Source organism: Macrosteles quadrilineatus, unplaced genomic scaffold (genome assembly GCF_028750875.1).
Source record: "Macrosteles quadrilineatus isolate MER2022 unplaced genomic scaffold, UCM_ALF_1.0 Scaffold_2__2_contigs__length_208266976, whole genome shotgun sequence".
In the NCBI taxonomy this organism is placed as follows: domain Eukaryota; kingdom Metazoa; phylum Arthropoda; class Insecta; order Hemiptera; family Cicadellidae; genus Macrosteles; species Macrosteles quadrilineatus.
Genome location: NW_026542595.1, coordinates 11,012,944 through 11,039,083, shown reverse-complemented (window position 1 = coordinate 11,039,083; position 26,140 = coordinate 11,012,944). Strand labels below are relative to the sequence as shown.

The window sequence follows — 26,140 nt, the reverse complement described above, 5'->3', positions numbered from 1 at the left end:
AACAATCACAACTTAAATTTGCAGAACTCGCAATTAAATGTATAAGATTAATTCTATAACATTAGCTTTAATTAGAAAAGAATGTAAAACTAATGATGAAGTTAGCACTCAAGCCTATGTTAGTAATGAAGCACTTTTACACCATTCTTTTTTATCTTTACTTTATCATGCAAATAAAATCTCATGCAACATACTGAAACTGTCTTAAGGATTCAGTACTTTCTTGAGGAATCAGCTACAGGGAGGCTAAAAAGTGTGTGTTTTGGTAAAATATTAGTAGCTTAGTATAAAATAAATAAATTTGCCAAGTTTTATCAAAATATTTCCATGATAAGCAAACTACAACATTTTACAATATTCTCCATAAGAATAACATGGGCATTTTAAAATTTGCAGTTTTTGAATTTTTTGTACAATAACTAATAACCGTACAAAAACACTTTAAAAAAGCAAATAATTAGATATAGGTACCAAAGTATACTAAATTAAATGCTTTTTTAAGCTCTTTAAATGGTCTGGATAGTTTTGAGGGTTTAAAAATGAGAAAACCCAATTTTACCCCATAAAACCCTGTTCCCATGGTGCGATCATGCTTGTTTGCAAACTCATTCAAGTTTATCCCGCCTTATACCTCCAAATTTCATCAAAATCGGACAAAGATTACTCAAGTTATTACAATCACGGACGTATATATATAGATATATAAACATTTGAAGGAATAGTGTTTTCACATCTAGGGACATCAAGTTGAAAAAGTTTATTGGTCCCGGCTCCAGGTCTTACCGTGTCACCTACGGGAAATTCGCTTAAAACTAGTAGAGCAGCAGATTTTTTGTTTACAGCTTATCACTTTGAGAAAATTTTTATAATTACAGTAGACTCTCAGTAATCCGGCAGATATAGGACCGTGATACTGCCGGATTACTGGAATGTTATCAATAAAAACACTTAAAATTCACTTAAAACACGTCTCCAAAGATTGCGTGATCGGAAACCGCTATTGACGCGATCGAGCATGACGACAATGACGTATCCGTAATAGTAAGAGAGAATGATAATGTCTACACTTCTGCGGGAGATAATCATGATTTCACGGCGAACATGCATGACGGAGATGATGTTTACATGGCCGCAGGAGATGATCAGATTTTGCGTCGATCTTGGAAGACAATGATAATGTCAAAACGGCCACAGGAGATTTTCATGATTTTGCCACAATCATGCATGACGACGATGATGTTTCCGTGACCATGGGAGTGGATGAAAATGTCTACATGACCGTGGGAGATGTTTATGATTTTGCCACAATTGCGCAAGACGACGATGACGTTTCCATGACCGCGTTAGTGGCTGATGATGTCTACACGGCCGCGGGAAATAATCAGATTTATGAAGCGGTCACGGAAGACCTCACCCGTCAAAAGACACCAGATTACTAGAGTGCCAGAGTGGCGCAGTGCAGGATTAGAGAGGGTCTTCTGTACTGAAGTTTTTAAGTTTTAAACATGGAGTTTTAAACATGGATACAGGCCCGCGGTTAGTATGAGATGAGCTGTGGCCCAAGAGGTAGTTGCGTCCCCCCACCCTACTGACTTTGATTTGAATCATAAAATGAAAATAGGCATTTTACGGGCACGCCCATCTGTAATGTAACAAGATAAGGCTGGTTATAATGTAATAAAATTACACACATAGTAAACTAAAAACTTAATCTATCAATTTAACAAATTTAACTTTTACTTACATTCACATTTATATTTCCAAGGGTACGTTATTAAAAGTAAAATGGGTTTAGTTGTAAAAAGATTGAATTAAAAAAAAAATGTTTTTACTTAAGATGTATTTGCAGACATTTAGGGCGGGTTTCGGAGCTCAGGAATATGTAATCCTGGAGTTACTTAATCAGTGAATAAAGTTAGTCATCAAATGAAAAATCGGGTTTCGGATCTTGCGAACTAACTCCTGAGTCCGCGGACTAGCGTATTCGGCGACTAATCTTATTCGTCAACTTCTGGACTACTTATTCTAGGAGTGAGGTAGGAATTTTAGTTTTTGAGTGGTGGTAGGGGCTGCGGACAGACGTCTGGCCTACCGTCTAGTCTGGTTCTAATCTGTTATCAGTTAGGATTCCTTGAGTTTCATTGAAGATGATTAACTAAAAGAAGATATCGTGATCAAAAACATATGCCGAAATAAAAATCCAGTAAAGTGAACCATAATTTAGACAAAAAACCTGAAAGTTTATTTATTGCTGTTAAGTTTGATAAGAAAAAACAAAAACTTCCCGAATAAAGGAAAAGTAATTTTAATGCAAATTCCAATAATTGTCTACTAGTGTACATTTTGCTTGAATTCGAGTATTACAGGAGTTTATTTCAAAACGAATAACAGTCATATGTACAATGAGCTTAAAAGAGTCAACTCAAAGATTATCGGAGTGTAACTCCAGACCATGTTTATCTTCGTTATTGATAAACCTAAAGCATTCCAGCCGGATTTCTCCATCTCAAAATGTCTCTCATTTGGCCCTCGTTTATCTTTTGATGGCTCATCTACAGACCAAGACCTTTCTTTAGACACCTCTACCAAGTTTCTATGCCCACCCGTTCTCTCAAATTAGTGGAGCTATAAAAAAAAAACCATGTACCTAGTGTATTAAATACATATAAAACTATGTACCTAGCGTATTAAATATGTATATAGATATATAGATTTTATCTACAGCATTACTTTTTCATACAGTTAAGTTTTTCTTTCTTTCATCGTTATATTATTTAAAATCTACATTTAGTTACCTTCTTCTATTAATTTTAGGGACCGTTTGGCCTATTATAGTCTTTGAAAGATGATTTTGCTTACTTAGGAGAAAAATAAATTTTACAAAAAAATATCAAGAGGTATGAAATTGTAAGTAATTTTATGCTGATTAAGAATTTGACGTTTATATAGATACAACTTCACAAATTGAGTACTTATACCAAAAATTAAGTTAATCTGCACCTTAGTCCTGCCCTCCACCAGAACAAAAAATTGCTCATATTTATTCCTCATGTTAGTTTTTGTTACCCAGTTGCGGATTAAATATTTGGCTCCAAAACCCGATAGAATAAAACTTAATTCAAGGCTTAAGTAACCCGTGACTCTGAAACCCATGAAAGTAAGTCTGGGACTAGTTAACTCTCGGAATAGACTTAGTCGTTGACTGGCGTAACCCTCGAGCTCTGAAACTCAATTTTTTGGTCCTAGATTAAAAACTGGTTTGAACTGGATTTTAGTCCAAGAATAGCGTTAGTCCCAAGCTCCAAAACTGGCCCTTTACTTAAAACTCTAGCCTTTTCACTGTTGAAAAGTTGTTTGCCACCCTCTTAGTAAACTCACTGCCACTTGGTTTTTTGTTTACTCTATTTAAAAAAAAAGGGGTGTGATATTACAGTACAATGTAAAATAAAACTCTTTGAACGTAAATAAAATCATAAGCAAAAACACAGCAGTAACTTTATTTGCTAACAATTGATAACATGTTCCTAACCCAATTTGACCAAAGGAACTGACATTGGTGGGTAATGAAAAAATGACATAAAAATTGATAGCCTACAAATAAAGATAAGGCGGAACAAGTAACTACATGATATGCAAGCAGTGATGAGTTTTGAGTGGGAACCGAAGTGAGGAGGATTCTACTGTCGCGCCATTTAAGATATTTTCCGAATATTGTCTGTTGCTTTTTTGCGCCCCCAACAGAACAAAAAACTCTTGCGCCCTTGGGCCCATTCTCATTTGTAACCGTGGTGCTGGCCTTTTAACTCCAATAACTTTGAAGTTAATTGAATATCATTATTACTCTAAACTGAATAAAACTAAATATAAAATAGCCCCATAGTCCCATACCATTATTAGTTTTAACAGCAAATTGTGGATGTTTATTTAGTTGTAGAGAGGAATAACAATAGCCCTAATACATGCGAGGTTAAATGTGATACATAATCAATTCTAGCTACACTAAATAGCAGACACTGAATAAGTGATATGATAGCGTCTATTCAGGATTAGAACTAACGGAAAGTTCAGTTATTTACGGTATTTAATATTACCACAATCTGATGATAAAAATTTAGAATATGAGTATTTCACATGACTAAAAAGTTGTTATAGCAACTTAATTTTTCTAATATTTAAAATATTATCTGTGAGTACCAAGCACCATCAATAGGGCATGGATTCTAAGTTCATATCTATGTGCGTTAGGTTGTTATAACATAAAACCATTATCAATGATAACAAACCTGAGTTAAATTACTATTATCTTGTTACCTACTAAATTTTGTATTTTTAGGGTCAATTTTATTTTAAAAAGCAAAATATTAAAGCTTTTGCAGTGACTATTCTTTTTTGTAATAATATTATGGTAGTTTAAGATTTATAAGTAATAATTAACTGTGATGTCCTAATTCTGTGTTTAATTATTAGGCATGATTTAAACTTTTGAAAAACTTGAACCTGATTAAATTTTTTTAATGGTTTTTGGTCCTGTTGACCAATTTAATGCCCTAAAGCTTAAAAACATTAATAGAGACATCAGCAAACCCACTGGTTAATCAATTCATAACGTTTATTTCGGTCAATGGTTTTCAGGTCTAATATATTTTGCACAATAATTAATTTGGAAAAAAAGATAAAATGTCACAATATTTTAATTAGTATCATCAGCTATGAATCAAGTTATTCATGTACAGTAATAAGAAGAAGAGAAAATTTTATCAATAAATGGGGATGAATTTACAGAATGAAGATGATACAAATTTTAACTCTGTTTTGTACCAGGACTGTTTAGAAAAGTAGGGTCAGAAACATGGGCATTGGGGTCGGTGCAAGTGGCGTGTGCGCGTGCGTGAGCGTGCGTGTGTACGCATGAGTGCACTATTGGCTACGTACTGAGAACGGGAAACTTGAGACACTGTAGTCTGTGTTCTGCGCTCTCTGTCTCGCCTCTCACTAGATGTTGGACCTGGTCAGAAAAACAATAATAAACTAGGAGTCCATTTTTAGATTTTATTTTTTACGAGAAGGATAAGGTCCTCTGTGTAGTCTGGGTCAACAACTACATTTCCTATCATTATAAAAACTTGTTTATATGATTTAGAAAACAATCCACCTAAAGCTTAAAAACAACACTACACACCTATCAAAGCAAAGACCTGATGTTTAGAGTTCATTTCAATATGAACTACTGTACAATACTTCATCTTGACATGAATTCATGCACAAGAAAATAAATGAGCTCTATATTTTGTAGTTCCAGGATTAAGTATTTATTTTAACTTATTCAGAAATCTGTACTCCGCTTTGAAAAAATCAAACAATAAAATGAAAACTTTTAAACAAACTAAAAATAATGTAATATGCAGTCAGTTTAATCAACCTAATGGCATGAGGTTGAATATCAGTGAGCAGGTTACTGTATGAGAAATGACTGTCTGTCATTGATGACTCGTCTACAGCAAGAACTAAAACCTGCATCGTAATATTATGTGAACAGTGTAGTTTGTCCTTAATACTTAGTACCTAGTTCCTTTTCTTTTGATTTCAATAATATTAACACAAAATCATGCATGACTGTGAGTTAAGTCAACTTGTTCAGTATTTATAATCCCATATTACTTTTTAAGACTCATATTTCTTGTATGTGTTTAATTAGATTTTTTTCACAACATTACAATATTTTTTAGGGTATTGTAAAAGCATATCCTGACATAGAGACAAATAAACCTTCTAACCTGTTACAGCTTTGGAGTGTCTAGAACATCGGTTTTCTGACTGCACTTTCACTTTCTGAGTTTTGTGAGCTTCACTTGGTCTTGACTCTGAGGAGCGTTGGTTCCTGAAACATTGAACTCCATTTAACAGCCTTTATTTACTTTCAAGGTATAATTATTATTACCATAAGCATATGGTTCCAGTTGCCAACCATTTGTAGTTTATCCATGACAAAGTTGCATCATGTTTCATCCCTTTAAATTAAATTTTGAAAACCTTACTATTAAAACAGCTTCACAAGTTTGTAGAAACAGTTGTCTATACAAAAATGTTTATCTACTCTAATCTGAGTTAGAGCTGTTTCATCTAGGTAATGTGGTTGATCTAGGGGGCCAAGCCTTAGACCACCTGGCATTGCTCTTGAAGGGTAATTATTTACCCTAAGAGTCCTTGGAGGCTAGCGGCCATCTTGGATGATTTCAAAGGTGCTGAAGAGTTAATTATCATCCAAAAATAGTTTTTAAACACCAAGGTGATTATAATGTAAATATCTAGTATACTGTAACATTAGAAGTGTTGTTTTAAATGTATTTCCAAGGAGGGAGTCCTAAGAAAGCCAACGGCCCTCTTGCATTTTCCCGCCATAAGAGCAATGTTAATTTTGTTATTTTCAAACAGCCGCTGAAGAGTTATTTCCACCTCAAAATAGTATTTTCAAATGCCAAGTGATTGTCTATATAAATAAAATTAGAGTTTTGTCTGTACATTGCTCAGAATCATAAACTTTTAGGTTATTTTTACGTTTTATACATTAGAGAAACCGAAACAAGTCTCATCTAAATTTCTGTCTGTCTTCATGTCTGTTACGACCCAAGAGCCATTTTACGCGGCCTACTCCTGAAAAACGAGAGTACCTATCAAGTTCCGAATCATTTTAATGTATTCACTGGATTGGCGAAATTGTCTTTAGCCATTAAAATATGGCATCACCACTTTGTAAATAAAATAACGGACGTTTAAAAACCCAATTTTGTGCGATTTTTTGTAAAGTTTTCTCCCAATGTTTAGCACCTATTCTTCTATGAAATAACGAACAGCTGTTCAAATCAAGATTATTTCTTCTAGCTGTCACTGATATGTTTACATTGAATGTTGTTTACAAATACCGCAACCATTTCCGATCACGTTTTGAAAGCAAATCCAAACCAATTAAGATTAAAAACGTTTTTCCTTACATAACGGATTTAATTAATCGCAAGTGCAATAATATGTAGGGTAACAGTAAATGAAAATATAGATTCTTTGTGTATAAAATCCTGACCTTGAATCAGTGTTGTATATTGGTGGGAAACTTACATTTTTTAAATGAGCGTTTTCAGTCGAGACTCGGCACACGACCGACGCGCGTCTACTTGTCTATAGTAAAAATAAAAGTGGGCCTAACCGTGTATTTATGTTTTATTCGTCATGTGTATAAGTGTACAGTTCGTGTATGTGTTTCAAAAACTCCAAGACGCGCCTAATGGGGAAGCTCAAGACCTTTAGGACTGATGATGGCGATTTAATTTTGCCGAAATGCATCTCCTGTAATAGGATACATTAGGATCGACCAGCGGACACAGGTAATTTAGCCTTTTATTGATTGTCATACCGATCCAGCATAGTTGGGAAAGTTAGTCAAAAATTCTAACTAGTTAGAAGTTATAAGTTAGTCCCGCAAAAATTAACTGATAGAAGTTATAAGTTAGTTAGTTTAAAAAGTAACTGACAGAAGTTATTAGTTAGTTGAAAAACTAACTGATAGAAAATAAAGTTAGTTTTAGTAGCCTAGAAATTAGTTGTTCGTTGGGCAGTTGTTTTAAAGTATTTTTTAATGTCACATCTTGGTTATGAGTAAAGATTGCGCAAGATATGATTTAAAAAATGGCTCCTACGATTTCCTCCAATTTCAATGCTATTGTAAATTGCTTGTATAATACATTTGGATTGTATGATGTCTTACCAACCAAAGGGATAATTACGACTGTTCAAAAACATTAAGTGTTTTACTGCAAAACAATATACACTGACATTGAACTAAAAATCTAAAGGAAAGGCCAAGGAGATTTGTATTTTTCGACGATGCACCGCACGAATTGATGCTTTATTACACTATCCCGTAATTATAGTTGCAACGTTCCACGATCCCAGTGACTTAATGCAATAACGGTTGTCAGATAACAGATGTTATGTATCATGAGTTTTATATTGATTGAAGCTTATTGTGGACATTTTATAGATTGATCGTCCAAATTAAAAAGTTTTGTAGACTAAATTGAGGATAATTGGATGTCTAACAAAAACGAATTGACTTTACTACCTAGGTACTTAATTAATCGTAGTAAGACTGAAAATATTTGTAGGCTTATAAGCTCTATTTTTTACCTCTTGAACAAATCAAACACCTCGAGCAAGATCGGTCCCCTGGTACCTGTGTTTTAATGAAACATTGTCACATTTTACGTTACTACAACATAAACAAATGACATAAAACTTGTCAGATAATGAACATCAACTAAAGACAATGTTTTGACACTTGAGATGATATATCAATCACCAAACAAACATTTCCCCTTCCCACCCATCAGTGCTTGGGGTGTTGATAATGGCCGTCACTACTACCCTTCCACAGGCCCACTGCATTCCAAAGCAACTGGACTTTGACTTTCTCTTTCCCCACCCCCCGCGTTTTTTGTCTACAAGGGCACTGACCTCTCACGGCCGCACGCAACCCTCACTGATCACGTGAAATAAATAACCAGTATTTGAGATGCTTCCACATAATTGGGAAAGTTAGTTGAAAATTCTAACTAGTTAGAAGTTATTAGTTAGTCCCGTAAAAAGTAACTGATAGAAGTTATTAGTTAGTTAATTTAAAAACAAACGAATAAAATAGAAGTTAGCCAAAAAAACTAATGAATAGTGTTATTCGATAGAATTTCTATTCGTTATGCCCAAGTATGTGATCCAGAACAACAACAAACGACATAAAATGAAGTTATGTATAATAAATAGTTTGGCCAGCATATCTGAAAATATGCAAACCAACTGCTGTTCTTTGTATAAGAAGGTTTCAACTGATCACTATAAGATCCCCGTGCGTAGAACGGGTACACAGCTAGTATAATTTAAATATCTAGTATACTGTGAGATTTGAAATTTGCTTTGTAGTTTTTTAATTGTTTAATGAGTTAGAACGTCCTAGGCTCCAAGGACTCTTAAAAAACGTTGTACACTATAAACTTAGATCAGAGCCACATGTCAACTCTGAATGTGTCCCAAATTTAATATTCAGGAGTTACACCTACCCACTTGGGTGTAAAACTTGTTGAATAACCCATTCCTTACAAGAGAGCTCAAGTTTATAGTTACAAATAATAATTGTGTGCTTAAGCTTATAAAAAAAATGTATAATATACTGGCAGACTCTATCAAAAAATCTATGATATCTTCCCTATGATTTCCTATTATGTCTTTCCTAACATTACTAATACATTAATAATACTTTGCCTTTCCCAGAAAATTTTATCTTACATTTTTCTTTTCTTCTTTTTTTCCCAATCAAATTTTCCCAGTTCTTTTCCTTCCTATGGAGTAAAAGTCAGCTGTTAACTCAGGTATAAATTCCAATTGTAGTCAATTGCATGTATCAAAAGAATTGATTGTTTTAATCAGTTTGAAGCTTTATTTTTGCCTTCTTGTCCATAATTGGACATATCGATGGTATAATGTACACTAACAAGATTAGACTAAAATAATATTGAATCACTTAATGAAAAGTATTTTTATTTTATTGTAAATTAGTTTCCTTAGTGCAATATGACAAAAAATATTGTTTATCACACGGGCAAAAAGTGTCAAAACCAAAAGTGTGTAAAGCTTGAGTTTGGATTGAAAAGTGAATTCAGTGCTGGATTTTACCACTAAGCAAAAAGCGGACGCAGAGCATTGAGAAAAACATTTTTTAAGATAAATAAAAAAACTTATTTTAAACCACCAGTTTGCCGCAATCACAGGTGACCATAACGATGTCTCCGCGGACCAAGGGAGATGTTCACGATTTTGCCGCGGTCGCGGGTGCCGGTGATGATGTCCCCGTGATTGCGGCCCGCGGGAGATGTTCAAGAATTAGGCGCTGTCACGAGTGTCGATGATGATGTCCCCGTGATTACGGCCCGCGGGAGATGTTCACGATTTTACTGCGGTAGCGGGTGACGGTAATGATGTCCTCAAGGTCACAGCTCACGGGATATGATCACGATTTCGCCGCGGTCGCGAGTGTCGAGGATGATGTCCCTTTTTTGCAGCCCGTGGGGGATGTTTACGATTTTGCCGCGGTCACGGATACCTACGATGGCTTTGACTTGGCTTAGGAGAGATGTCCACGATTTCATCCACGGTCACGGGTGTCGACAATGATGTCCCCTTAATGCATAGGAGATATTCACTCATACTTCCGCGATCGCAAGGAATTTTCACCACAGGGGGAGGGCCGTTCAAGTAATTTGGCCTAGGGCCGCAAGTACCCTACTTCCGGCACTGATTATAATACCAAAACTTGAAAGAGAATCAATAGATAATGAAGTGATGTTGTATTAACACGTTCCCTGATGGCCGTCCGCTGCCGGGAGCGCGGGCAGCTAATGCGCTGCGTAAATGAGTGCGCCAAAATGTTTGAATTTAGTTTCATCCAATAGGAGAGGCATATACCATATATACAGGGTGGTAAAAAAGTCCCTGGACAGTTAAATATTAAAAGAAATAATGCAGATAGAGCTACAATACTTGGTACAAAGTTACAGGGCATAAAACTATATTTTAACACATATTCAGTGATCCAATAACTCTTCAGGGGGACGGCCCACAAGGAGTCGGAAGAAAATCTTAAATGGAAGCATAGGTCAATATGCACATCAAATTAAAGGTCTTCTTTAGTAGAATACAATGCCGCAAACCGCACTTCAAAAGGTTGATCCTGCGCAAAATGGCAGATGTTCAAAGATTTCTTGAATCCGCCATTTTGAATCTTTGAACGACTGCCATTTTTTACTCAGGCATTCTTTTGAGCTTGAATTTACGGCATCGTAATCTACTAGTGAAGACCTTTAATTTGATGTGCATATCGACCTATGCTTACGTTAACAATTTTCTTCCGATTCCTAGGGCTGTGCCCCCTGAGGATAAAGCGTATAATAGCAATGTAAATTAAATGAATCTTTGAACAACTGTCATTTTGTGCAGGGTCAACCTTTTGAAGTGCGGTTTGTGGCATTGTGGTATATATTAATAGGAGGGGCAATAGGGGAGCATGTACTGCGTCCCCGTCTGTATTCATGCAATTTTACAAAAACCCAATAGATAGTAGCACTAAACAAAACTGCTAGCCGGCCCTCAGTATTGCGAAATAGAGGAAAAAAGCAGGGGCAAAGTACCCGAATACTCCATCAAAACATACTGCAAAAAAGGGATCAAGCAAAGTTTTGAGGTTATAGGTTCCTTCCACATAATGCTACAGTACATTCAGTATCATATTCTATTCCATATAATTAAATTTCTAACATGCTACAACGACGTCTAACATGAACAACCTCAACAAACGCGAAATTAAGCCCTATAGAAAGTATGAACATTGGCAGTTATCTTGACCAACAAGAAATTTAAAACCCACTTCCCTAATGTGCACGCCAAGGCGCAATATGCATTTCCTTCTCAATAGCTAAACAAAATATAAGCGCATTACAATGTCCATGACAAATGTCTCCGATTGGAATCATGCGCACCCGGGCTGGCTAGCTGATTTCTCCAATCGGAGACATACCGCAGTAAACGTGTTAATTAAAACCAAGAAATTTGGTGTGATTATTTGCATTGTGATGAAAAGTATCGTTCACTGCTTGTCAAAAAGTTTCATTTTGGGGCTCAACAATTATTTTCCCCGCTCGGCTTCGCCTTGCTTGTTAACCACTATTTTCTTTTGAAATGTATCATTTTTGGGACTAGTAGTCAAATATACTAATGAAATAGATAAATATATTGCAAAACTTTACAACTTTCGAACTGGCCCATATAATTATTTTATAAAATATTTTCTAAGCAATAATTTACCTTTCTTTAGGTTTAGATTCCGCTGTTGAGACTGTCAAATCCTGCTTTGATCCATGTCTCCCATTCTGTAGCCGAGGGCGTCTATAAACTCGCTTGGCTCTCAGGGATCCTGTGTCGCTACCAGAGCCTATATCTTCAGATGAACTAGCTGTTGTGAACAACAGTTCTCTACTGCTCGCACGTTGAAGTAACCTAGCAGCTCTCCGTTTATTTCTATCTTCAGTAGATAACAAAGGTTTTACATCACCACTTTCCATCGATGAATTAGACGATGTCTTCCCTATCCTAGTTTTTGATGAAGACCTATATTCCCTCCTCAGATCCGTACTCCTGGTAGATTTTATTACACCTACATTATGCCTGTTAGTCTTTTTAGTTGGAAGTTCCGAGATGGTACAAAGAGGCTGAGATGCTACTTTTTCTCGCTTTTTTCTGTACTCATCATCACTACTTGCTCTGAATGAATCATCATCTGTGTAACCGTTAACGGCTAGAAGTATTTGATCAGCAGCTTTTGTTAGTTCTTCCAGTATAGCTGATTCAGTTTCAGTATTATCATTAGAGTCCCTTCTTTCAGCATATATTTCTCTGTTTTGGTAGATGGGTGATTCTGTACGTTTTAAGTTGCCTTTTGAACTGCTTAGCTTCATTGGTTTTTCAAATGGTTTGTTTTCTTTCTTTATCTCTGGTTTCCTAAATGAAGGTTCAAGTTTTCTTCTTACAGGTGCTTCTTTAGGGGTATTTAGCCACCCATCCCTACCACTACTACTTGTTGACAGTTTTCTCTCTCTAGCTTTAATATCTCCGTTAACCTTCTTCAAATCGTTCTTTTTATTTTCATTCTTATCCTCTACCTTAGGTTTTGCTAAGATTGAAGAACTATTTTGACCATTGCTTTTATGGCTTGCAGATAAAACATTTCTTAATGTAATGTTTGCTTTATCACTCTTCTTGTTATTATAATCCACTTTCATGTTCGATAAGGAAGTGTTTTTCACAGACATTCCACTCGTAGGAGAAGATGACATCTGCCGATTGTTTTCATTGTAAAGTACGTTTCTCTCGGCACTTCTCTCCATGAACAGGCTTTCTTTTGATGGAGACTGTGAGTATCTACTGAGCCTACTTGGCGAGTTAGTCAAGTCCCTGGCAAATAAACTGCTCACTTCTTTTTCACCTGAGTTTGATCTATTTGAGTCTAAATAATCACTTTCACTGTGGCTTTTTACCGAGTTGGTTGACACTTTAGTAAAGCTCCAAGTTCTTTCACCGCTTGAGGATAGCTCAACTTTACTGCAGATCCCTGTAGGTTCTGTGTTCAGTATACTTCGTGAGATGAAGGAAGCGACGGGATGTTTGACTTCGGATGCCTTGTAGATGGCTGCGGGTCGCACTGTGGTGGTTGATACATTAGGCTGGCGGAGGGAGATGGACGTCACTTGGGGCGTCTCTGATGATGAGATAAAAGCATCTTCAGTCCCTTGTCTGTGGTTGGGTCTAGATCCCAAACTGGGGGATATTCTTGGTCCCAAGTCTGAAAAACATAATAAAAAAATGCTGTAAATAGTGTTACAGTAGTGTTTATTAGTAAACGAGATTGATATTTCCATTAAGAAACAACACATAAAACTTGAATATCATTCAGATTTAATTTTTTTTATAAAGTTGTTGTGATAAGTAGGCCTACTCTCACAATACTGTAATCTTTAAAAACATTACTACGGGTATTTCCACCCAAAGCTTACATTTGGGCTTGGCATGGCAGTGTTGACGGGGAGTGGGTAGATGCTAGGGTAAGAAAGACCTTTCTGCAAACATTCCAATACTGACTCACAAAATACTAAGTTTTATTTATTTTAACTACTGATGTTGACATCATTTAATAGAATTTCGTATTCCACCCATTCTAGCGTCCTTACGCAGGCCGCAAGGACTGTTGATGCAACCCGCATGACTGCAGACAATTTTTTGACTTAGGTTAGTAGAGAATTTCTATTGATCTATCAAGTGTCAGTTTAGATGTTGTATTTTACTTGTCTAACGCTCTTACGGTTTTTAATAAAAATATTCACCATAAAAAAGGTTTGTTAATACTCATAAATATTTTTATGATAGGAGGGCCTGTTGTGGGTCAGGGTCACGATAAAATTTCTGAAAAATCCCGGTCAAGGCTTGCAGGCCCCCCAATTTGTGGCTATCCCTGCACCACGGGACCTGCGGGTCCGCTATCATCGCCACTGTTTGTATAGTAAGCCCAAAAAAAGATAAAACAACCCTGACTGAGAGAATTTACTTCACATCACTAAATTATTAATTTAAGTCAAAAGATTAAGTTATACAACTAAAATTCCAATATTCTTAATATAAATTAAATATGTGTAGTGATTATTAAATTGCAACTTTCATTACTTATATTACATGTATAACTGCTTGTTGCTACATTTAATATTAATACTAAAGGTCCTCAACATTACTTTAACAGTTAAACACACTTACTGTAAAACACTCATGATAAGAACAAAACATTGTAAGGGTTCATAAAATTGTTTAATATAGTTATAATTAAACCCTTACTAGCAGAATCGCCTCGCCGATTCGCCAAAGTTAAGTTCCAAAATGTAAACATAACATATTAGCAGATGACACAAGTTCAGAAACAGCTGATCTTGTGGTTCACCGCCGCCCCACCAGACCGCGAATCAATCGCCCGCGCCTGCCCAGAGACCCCTAGTCACAGCGCTGAGTTCACGTGGCAGTCACCGAGTCGACTGTCAGGAGTCGCCGGAGCAATTGGGCAGAAGAAGGACGCACAGCTCTATGCTCTCGCTCACACCAAGTAAGTGGCTGACATTCACCGCCGTTGTACCCAGGACGCCTGGGATAACTCGACCTCACTCGCTACTGCTTTTATTACGCCTACCATGTATTCACTGTTAATCAATAACGCTGCTTAAGTCGATCGTCCGCAGGAAGTTCGGTATTAATTTTAATTGAATAACAGAGAGAGATTTATTTGGAACTTAAGATTATTCTTATATAGCTTATCGTTCTACTATAAAATAGAGAGTGATAAGTTTTGTTCGAATAGCTTTGTAGATATATAATATCTGCTTTGATTTATTGACAATCTGAATTTTGTTCGATACACATTTTCTGGACGAGTTTGAAGAAACGAGATCCGTTATAAGTCATTCTGTTTTATTTGTTTTGTTTGATTTCTTTGTTTGAGTCTAGTCTTGTTAAATCGGTTCCGTGCAAGGTGGCTTTTCATATTCGTGTGTTTTGTTTATCGCCTAGGTCCGTGAGATATAGTATTACCTAAATAAAATGTATGGTGTTTAGTTTTTAGTCAATGTTTATCTTAATTACTGTAGAGCAGCAATTTAGCTGTGAGATCTTTGATTATTGGGAGTAAGAGTAAATAGTTGATTCATTAGAGTGATTTTAATACTTTGTTTGCTTCTTTACTAACTAAAACTCTTTCATTTGTTTGTATTTCAGATTGTACTAACGATTGTCGCTTTACATTGTCTTTTATACTAAAACCAGTGCACAGTAGTTATGTTCTATGTAGTTGCTTAGCTGCTATTAATTGTTAATGTTCTATGTAGCCTGCTACTAATTATTGATGTGTGGAACAATGTAGTTAACACGTTCGCTGCGGGAATCCCTTTGGCAGTACGGTCGGAAATGCGACACAGCCTCGGCGCGCCAGTGATTCAGCGAACGCAATAGCATTAAAATATTTCAGTCTTGACAGCGGCAAAACGGCGGTGGTGATGGTGCTGTGTTACCCTGAGAGTGGACGTAGTTCACTGAAAAACTCACAGATAGCAGCACTGTCTGGATCCGTAGCCAGTGTCTTTGTAATGTGGCTCGAAAAGAGAAAATCCATGAGAACGGGACAAAAAGCGTTGCCAGACGGTGTTTTACAGGAAATTTTACTACCAACCTAAACCCAACCTACACCAAATTAAAGTATAGGGTATAGGACCATGCAGCACAACATGCTGACATAGTTTAGTTGATCCCTGATAAATGTGGTGGTCACATTAGACCAACTTGTTTAACACTGCACCGTGACTCCGACCTGAGTCGTACACACGCTGTGCCAGTACGGCATGACTCCTATCGGAGTTGTCAGCAGCGAACGTGTTGAATATTCTAACTTACGATTTGATTCTGCTACTAACACATTAACCAATGAAACTGCTTCAAATCTTAGAATAACGCATAACTAAGGCTTTAGGGAAACGTATTGTAATTGGGAATTTAGTTGGAAGTGGCATTAGACAATTAAGTCCCAACTTCTATTTACATTCCTCACAATTTCCATAGTTCCTGGACTGTTACTATTTGAGTGATCTTTGTGTTGTATGTGTTGTGAGTGTGTGCAGCTAACTGCTTTGGCTAGCTGTAGTTTGCTAAGTATCTTTTCTTCTTTCTATATTAATTCGGGCAAACCAAAAATAAGTTAGTTAAGTTAGTTTTAATTATCAGGCACACCGGAAATAAGATTAGCTAGCACTTATGTTCATAGCTATAAGTCTTCTACTCTGTCACTTTATTACTCGGAATGTTTGCTGCTTGCCACAAACTTTTCTTTCTTCTTTCTCTATTAATTCGGGCACACCGGAAATAAGTTAGTTATTAGTTAGGTTAGACTTAATTTATTTCCAGTAAACCCGGAAATAAGTCTTTGTGTGCTCAACCTGTGTGTGTGTTTCTCGTATCATACTCTTTCTGTTAGCGATCCTTGTCCACCCTACTCTGTGTGTTCGTTTGCACCTTTCCATATTCCTACTCTCTCACGGGGCTTTGAACTAATCCACTCGCCCCAAACGAACTGTAACATTTTAGGTAGTAAAGACACACTTAAACTCTTTCTGCTCAATCCGTGGAGAATGGATGTTCGGTAATAAAATAAATGAATAACTAACACTCCGCCGAGGAAGTTATAAACGGAGTTTAGTAAGGAGCTATTCCATAATTTCGAAACAAAATCACGCCCTCCCTCTTTTCTTCACTCGTTTCCTGGCGATGATGAGGCACGAATAAAGCAAAGAGGCAAAACATTCTCTCCTGAGCCAGGAAAACGATTTTAGGATACAAAAGCGGGAAACTCAACCAAAATTGACCCCCGGAGTTAACCCAGCTCGGCTAGGCTATCAGAGACGTGTAACTCCCCGACCCGACAAAATAAACAAACGCACCCGGAAGCGGGTTATAAGGAGCTCTAAATTTAAATTATTAAATTGTTAACTGTAAGTTTGTTGCAACTCACATGATATTTTTTTATAAATTCTTATAACTACTGAATAACTAAATAAGTAATCATACAACAATTAAATGTAAACAAAACTGTTATTGGTCTTCCACACTACACAATGCATTATTATTAAATTAAAACTAAATATAAATAATAGTGGTGATGGCCAATTATTAAACATTGTATACAAACTTGTGGTAAAGAACTACAAGATTAATTTATTAATATATTAATAACTAATCTTAATTTAATCTTCATTCTAAAAAATAAGATGCTTGCAAATTATATTGGGGTGGAAAGTGGAGGATATAAAAATATAGTTGTTCTTAACTTTAGGTATGAACCGCTTACTAAAAACTTTTAACCCTAGGCCTACATCTTATTGTAAGAGATAGACTTTTGTTGAGTATAATAATTTATGAAGAAATATGATTAAATAATATATAATATATGATAAGAGAAAATATTTTTCTTGAAAGATCTTTAAATAAAAATAAAAAGATTTCAATAATAAAAAATGAGCTATTAAAATATAAAATACCGGTATGAGATTGTCCAATTTGTGGCCAAAACTATAAACAAAACTGATCTATTCCTAATTATTTCCTTGACATCAGGGGAAAAGTGTACGTTTATCTCTGATCATCCCTAGAGCAACAATTTTATATGTCTGGTTTAACTAATTTCATATGTCAAGGAAAATCTATGAGCTAATACACAACAATTAATTCCACTAGTATTGTTGGATGATTTTTGAAATGCACCAGAGTGATAATGATAGCATTAGCACATCTTCTTTTACATATTAAAATATGAAATAACACTACTTATTATATGACTGGCTAGTGGCTATAGTGTACCTATTTTGGCTGCATCCCTAAAGTTTTGTTTGAGAGTCCTCCGCCTACTCCAGCTGCCAGACCACTCACTGTTGTGAATGTCTTCATCGTTGTCAGTGCTCATGTAAGCCCTCACCTCCTCATCTGCCTTCAAACTGTCCTCACTTAACTCCCCGGAATCAACAATTTCTCGAAGTAGATCCAACTGGTTTTTCAATCCAGATTTTCCATTTCTAATGCTCATAATGTTCTGTGAACTGTTGCTTGTCTTGTGATCTTCTTTGACTTTGAAAACATGTGCAGTTGAGTCACTATCTTTTTTACACACTTTTTGTGGATATTCAATGATTACTTCGTCTATACATCGACTCAGATCATCAAGAGCATTTAATACTCCGGGAAGGACATTGTTTGCTTCAATGAAATCGTTAGGAGGTTTTGACTTACTGTGAAGATTGACAGTTTTGGAGCTAGACTCTTGACGAATGTCTTTCTTGATAGTACTCCTGTTTACAAAATAGGTCTGAGTTGAAGAAGTTTTTCTAATTGGTGGGACTGTTTTTGTATTTTCATGATAGGTTTTCTTTTTTTCTTTATCTATTGCCATAACCCCTCGAGAGTAATGGTAAACCTTGTCACTGACAGAATTTTTGTTTGCATGTTCATAAACCTTGTGAAAGTTTCTTTCACAGTTGTCTCGGGTCAAGTTTGTTGAAATATCTTTCACCGATATTTTCTTTTCACTTGTATAGTTCAAACTGGGATTTTGGATTTCCAAAACAAGTGACGTTGACTTCAAACCGTTTCCCTCGTAAACGTCTTGTAGCTTCTGACATGTTGAAGTGCTAAAGCTCTGAGAGTGTATTAACTTTTTTATGGCCTTGTGTGACTCTTGATCTGCAGGTTTGGCATCTGTAAGACAACATTGAGTCAGTCTGCGGAGATTTGAAACATGTAATTCCTTTCATGCAACAGTCTTCATGCATTGATCTGCCAAACGTACAAGCTTAGCCCATCTCTTAGTGTGTATAATAGCAATCAACGGCAGAAAAGAGAAGAGAAGAAAACCACAGAAGAAACAGAATCCAAGATAGTGTGATAACATAAACAGAGGATAGAATTTAGACTATTGATAGAATTAAGTACAAAAATGAATAGATACAATATGGTGTTTTACTTAAACTAGATTCCTAACTATTTAATGATCTAGTACATTTCATACCGGTATCTGGTGTATTGAACCTTTGGTGTATTGAACCTTTGGTGTATTGAACCTTTATGAAAAAAAACTTATATAATTATGTTCTTGAAGTTCAATAAATTAATACACTGATATGTATTTTGCCACAGTGGCATCTTTAGAGTTACACCTTCAGTATCAAATGGCCAATGGTTACACTAAAAACTATAAAGCTACATTCAAATATCAGTGATAAGTGATGTGAAAGTACAACAGTTACTAACACACATTCTAAATAGTATAATGTAGCTTTATAGTTTTAGTGTAACTCTGAAGATGCCTCACCCTGCGGCGAAATACATATCAGTGTATTAATTGAACTTCAAGAGCACAAGGCAAAAAGTAATAGGTAATTTAATTAAAAAGTTTTAGAAACTGTGTAATACACTATTAACTTTAATCGTTTATGACAGTAATAAGGTCGATTCAAACATATCAGTTACAGCACGCCACAGTTGAGACGGGGATTGCCCAACTCCGCGCAGTGGTCAAATTTAATCCGAGGAAAAGTTTTGTGGCCCCCGAAGGGTTCAGCCCAACTCCGCGCGGTGGTCACTTTTAGTGTCAAGTTTAACTCCACGCGGTGGCCACTCCTAATATTTGGCCACTACCGTAGTTTTGGTAAAGTTTTTACCAGAACAAAGGCTACAACACATTTGCATGGACGTGAGTTGAAGTTTCCAAAAAGTTTGCTGCTGTTATTACAATAATACCCCCGCCGCAGCAAAACTGCAGACTAAGCGAACTTGTAATTGTCTGATTGTATTACCAGTAAAATATCTCTTTCAAAATATACTATTTATTCCCTATTTAAATAGCATTAGTTTAATGAGTACACATAGGTTTGCTGCAAGAGGCAGGGTAGTAAGTGTTTTTTGTGAAATGTCAATAGTTAAGTGTAAAATAAATGCGTTTCCAAATTTAATCAAAATACACTCCTCTTACAGGAAATTACAACAATTTATTCTCCATAAGAATAACATGGGAATTATAAAATTAAAACTTGTTGGCATTTTTTCTGTAACTATTATGGCGCATAATAACACTTCGATATACTAAATTATTTGTCTTTAAGCTCTACAAATTGCTCTCAAAAGAAATTGCAAAAATTTATGCTTTTAGGGTTAAAGTTGGGAAAACTCGATTTTTTCACCATAAATCCCGGTTTTCATGGTCCGATCGTGCTGGTTCGTGAACTTGTTTGAATAAATGTAGGTTTAACGTTCATACCAAATTTATTTTTGTTCGAATTATCGTGCTAACGGACATAGGCCTATATATATATTAAACATGTATATGAATTTGAACGGATGGCGTTTTCGGCCTTTGGGACATAAAAACGAAAAATTAAATCAGTGGGTTCAGGTCTTATCATAATACCTACAGTAATAACTTATTCCTTATATGGGAAATTCGCTAAAACGTTTGTCTGGGTCTGGCTTCAATGAAAATCCTCTTCATCGACGTCAAATTCGCCATTTAATAAGACGTAAAAGAAATATTTAAGCTTATTATACAAGTAAAATTATAGATTCACAACTGGAGGTGAAACTTAAAAACCACTATGTAAGAAGTTCAAAAAGTCCGTGCAAAGAGTAGATACGTATGAAAGTTTCTGAAATTCACAGCTCACAATTATTAACATACATTTTATTAACGATTTCATGAGCTTTACGTTACACTTGTGTGCTGCGATCAAGGATTTTACCTTTTTATGCAGCAATATACCGCAAATTTGCTGTAACCTCTTTTTTTGTAAAAAAAGTTTGCTCTGCATCTAAAAGTGGCTGCAATGGACTTTTTAATGAATAACAAAACTTAATAATCTCTCCTAATGACATTTAACAAAGGAAACATTTTAAAATTCTTTTTGTAATGAAATTTTAAGTATAAGTTTGTTTTTGAGGTTTGCCAATAATGTGATTTAGTTTTTCTCGGAAATTAATAAGATATTACTTACCGGTACTGTGATTTTTAAAATATTTACTATTGTAAAATGTTTTACTAAGGTTAATATTGCTTCGCATTTTAAAAAATTATTGAAATTAAAATTAGTGTAATTATTATCAATATTTTATAATTATTGTTGTAGTTGGACATGTGCTGCGAGGGATCCGAAGTGACCACTGCGCGGAGTTGGACGGTCGGTTTTGACAGATTTCTGACCACTGCGCAGAGTTGGGATAAGCCCGTTGAGACACATCAGTCACGTCACAGTCAACTAAAATATTCTTTAATGGATTTTCTATTGTGTTATCTACACTCATCCGGCACAGGTCCGTCAGTCGCTCTGTCGGCGTCCGTCAGTCAATTTCAGATTTCTTTCCACCAATATGTTTGGATTGTTTGGATGCCTGACGGACGTGTTTGAGGTTAGAAAATACTGTTTTTGTTATTTAAATGATTGTGTTTATATTTTGAGTTCTATTTATAACAATCAACAAGATGGACGATGAAAATTTGATAGAATGTAGGATTTTAATTTAAAATTTTTGACTGTAACATTACTGACTGTAAATATTAGAGACGAAAGACTGACTGAAACCAACTGACGGAAAGTTGACTGAGGAATTTCGGATGCAACTGAGACTAAACTGTGACTATGGCCTGTAACGGAATTGTGACTGGACTGATATGTGTGAATCGACCTTTAAATGGCAAATACTTTTAGGATGGGACAGCACCAGTATTTTATATTTGAAAACCATATCAACAACAATTTTTGGGGATTGGTTGGCCCTACAACTGTCTCCCACGGTTGACCAACGATATGTATTGGCAAACTTGCCTCCGTTGGGTCACAACACCAATTGCCAACCAAGGGCCAACATCTGTACATTTTGTTGAGCCAACTATCCATCAGCCTATGTTCGGCCAATTGGCCAATATACCACGTACCACGGTTGGTCAACGATAAAAAATGTCCGACCGACCAAAGGTTGGCCAAACCAATAGTTTCCTAATATAGGACCAACCATCCCATGAGGATCCTATATAAAAACACAAAATAATAAGGATTTAGTATGAAAAGCATATTTATCACTTGAGTATTTAGATTAAATACCTCAAGCAAGTTTTGAAAAAAAAAAATAGAAAAAAATTATCTTCCCCATAGATGGGTCTTGAACCTGATATCTTCAATTTTTGTACCTCTTACACAAAACATCCTCTGAAAAAAACCCCTGAGCTATCTGTGAGTGATGATGTTTCGATGTTTTCAAGTGGTCAAAGAGGGGCCAAAAGTCGCAATACCGGTACTTAAAATATTTTAAATAGGCCTTATGATTCTAATTTTATACTTTTATACTTTTCTTTGAAATGGCGACCATACAATTGTAGGTATTTTAAGCCAAGTATGAATGGAGATGAGTGTGGGATGAGTGGTGCAATCTTGTAGTCTTGTTTATGACTAAGGCTGACATAATCCTTAGATACAGCTGTTATTAATAGCCCATACAGCTAATGGCAACTGAGGGACCTACAGTTTAAAGTGGAATCCGAACAACTTTTTTGCCTTGGTATATACGAATTGGTCTAATTATCAGGATAGTACTGCGGATAGTCGTATTACTCACCCGTGCATATTTTTGGTTATAGGCATCAAGTTGTTGAATTGATTTCTGGGAGTTGGAGAGGATACCGGCATTTGAATATAGTTCAATTAATTACCATTAGTAATGCTATAACAATTATATTATATGGTTAATTGATCTTTTCCCCTAAATTGTTCAACTATTAACAATTTGCTCAAATAAGTTAAAGAACTAGTGTACCTGTTGCTCGAATTCGAGCAATTGCGAAGCATTACAGGTGACTCACGAAGATTATGGAAATATTCACGATCTACACAACAGTTAGATATAATCAAAATCTTTTGTAAATATCTTATCTTTTCTCAAAAAGCTGATCTTGTTTTTTAGTGTTTCTACAAATTTTTCCCTCTCATAGCCGCATTAGGTTGTCTATAATAACGATTATAAATGAAAAAAATATTTTTTTTCCTCTACTTGGTTGTGTTCTATGACTTTTTCTATGTTTCCATTGTTTGCAAATCGGTTATTTCAATGATTGCTCAAGAAATGTAGCATATTGTTAATTCAGTTTTATTTTTAGCCTATATCAAATTGTCCAGGATTTCTCGCTTTTTTCCATTGTAATAATTTTACCAACCCAAGTTTCGTCTACAGATGCAATACGCCAAAGAATATCACCTACGTACAATCTCCAAGAAGTGGTAAAAAAAGGCAGAAACCAAGCGATACAATAGATATAAGTTAACTCCTTAAGACATAATTTTAAGAGTTACTGTGATATTAGGATTTTCCACTGATTTGGTAATAGAACATTATATTGCAAAACATGACACGATGCAGAATAAAATCGATTTTAAAATCAGAAAAACCCATTGCAAATACTGTACTTCATTTTGAAAAATTCAATAAATCACAATTTAAAAATTAACAGCCGTTTCATTAAAAAGTAGTGTAGAATTATGCATATGGTAAACAAATTTGAAGAGGCAACTTTAAAGGCTTCTGGGGCAGAGCCCCAAGGGAATTTACCTCGTTCCTCTTTTGATGGCTCATCTATAGACCAAGACCTTTCTTTAGAGACCCCTACCAAGTTTCTACGCCCAGCCGTTCTCTCAAATTAGCTGGGACAAAAACCCAGTTTTTCCTCCATAAGAACAACATGGGATGGGAATTCAAAGGCCACTGGGGCAGAGCCCCAAGAGAATTTACCATGTTTCTCTTTTGATGGCTCATCTACAGACCAAGACCTTTCTTTAGACACCTCTACCGAGTTTCTACGCCCAGATGTTCTCTCAATTTAGCTATGACAAAGAAAAACAGTTTCATATTAATATATAGATTTTAATATAAAATAAACGGTATCAGCATTCTGACACATACTTTCTCCCATAAGTTCGTCAACAACCTTTATCATGTGTAAGCGGTGAGAGTAAATATACGGAAATGGGATTAGTACAATTTTGTTCAGAATTTAAAAGCCTACATACTAAATTGTTATCAAAATGGTTCGGGCTATTTTTGCGAAAATCTGATTTTTCCGTTATTTTATAGGGTTTATATGGGAAAATAACATAATTTACAATAACTTTTGAACCATAATTTTTACAGAAATGGGATTTGTACCATTTTGTTCAGAATTTAAAGGACTATTACATACAAAATTTTCATCAAAATCGTTCGGGCCGTTTTTGGGAAAATCCTATTTTTCTGTTATTTTGTGGGGTTTTTACCGGAAAAAACACATAATTTACCATAACTTTTGAACCGTAATTTTTACAGAAATGGGATTTGTACCATTTTGTTCAGAATTTAAAGGGCTACAACATACTAAATTTTTATCAAAATCGTTTTGGGCCATATTGAGAAAATCTGATTTTTCCAGTTTTTTATGGGTTTTTATGGGAAAATCCCCATTAAAACCAAAATTTAAAAAAAATGAAAAAAAAACGCCTGGAGATACCATGGATTAGAACCTACATACCAAATTTCATCGAAATCACACACACACACACACACACACACGCAGACATCACTTCGAAAACCACTTTTTTGGGTCCAGGGGGGCCCAAAACGAATATATCCACTTAAAACTCAAACTCGAAAATGTCGACGAAAACAATACTTTCTCCATATACTATGGTATAGGGGATGAAAGTAAAAATCATTTGCATTATTATATTTTAAGCAGATGTTCTACCACTGTATTCGCAACTATCACAACATCATCTGACTACATTTATTACAGACCCAATTTTCTTGAAAATAATCTTTTATTCTCCTGCTATAGCATTTATTTTTTAAATTTCTTATTAAATAATTAATACATTATTGTTAAAATGTGTTTTACAATGTTTTATTCTTAAATCTAACAAAGGCCCAACGATTATTTTCTTTGTTGGGCCAACCATATACAAATAACGTTGGCCCAATACCAATATAAATGGTATGGCAAGCCAACCCAACGCGAACTCCCAACAGTACCTACGAAAAGCCAACGATGGGCCAACAGTTTGGAATCGAGCTTAAGCCAAATGTTGTACAAATAATAGAGTAAATTATAGCTATATTTGTTGAGTTGAGGATTGTATCGTATAAGATAAAAAAAAAAAAAAAAAAAAAAAAAAAAAAAAACTATTAACAGAGACACGAATAACAAATAAAATGTATTGTTAACATTAAAATATAAATACACTGACACAAGTTACAAATAACGAAAAAAAATCAGAGTACGGTAAAATGCTAGTGGCGTGAAAATCCAATGCAAGATTGACTTGAGCTTGGCTAGCAAATAAACAAAACAATCAATGCTTCACTTATTTTCTTCTTGACTTCTTGGTAGTCCTAGTTAGACAAAGACAAGACTAACCGTGATGAATTGTTCATGAATTGAACCGTGTTCGTGAACTGCCATGCGCATGCAATTTAACTTGGCAATTTCTTGGCAATTGGTTGTTTTTTTTTGTCGTATAATCCTATCACATTTTTTATTTATGCCCAGTCACAATTTCAAAAGTACCTATATAACATGATATTACTTAAGTAGTCTATAATAATGTAAAATACAATAGGTACCTTACATTTATGAAGACAGTTCCTGAATTCAAACATTTTTAACATTTATTGGTAATGGAATTTCAAACATTCATTTAAGTAGTGAACTTTAACTTATTTAACTTATTCATTTAACTTATGCACTTTAAGACAATTTAAAATGTTATTGGAGGAATTTCACCAAATTGCGTGGATAATTTTAAACAGCAAACTTGTCTTTTTGTTTTATAGCTCACTATCACCTTGCCCTTCATAATTTCTGCAGTATGTTCACTAGCCCAAAATATTTTGAGAATAATTTCTCATAAAA

General features: G+C 35.3%; 1 protein-coding gene across 4 annotated transcripts in view; it reads right to left on the bottom strand.

Moving 5' to 3' along the window:
- The window catches only part of LOC128988211 (uncharacterized), a 177,260-nt gene that overhangs the window by 982 nt on the left and 150,138 nt on the right, over positions 1-26,140 (bottom strand). For 2 of the 4 annotated variants that reach the window (XM_054409480.1, XM_054409481.1), the window contains 4 exons: positions 18,028-18,918; positions 11,899-13,432; positions 5,775-5,878; positions 4,933-5,005 (listed from right to left, as the gene is read on the bottom strand). In XM_054409480.1, the coding sequence (XP_054265455.1) occupies positions 4,933-5,005; positions 5,775-5,878; positions 11,899-13,432; positions 18,028-18,918 (2,602 nt within the window). The remainder of the gene's footprint in view (positions 1-4,932; positions 5,006-5,774; positions 5,879-11,898; positions 13,433-18,027; positions 18,919-26,140) is intronic. The other 2 variants (XM_054409482.1, XM_054409483.1) reach the window with 2 other exon arrangements.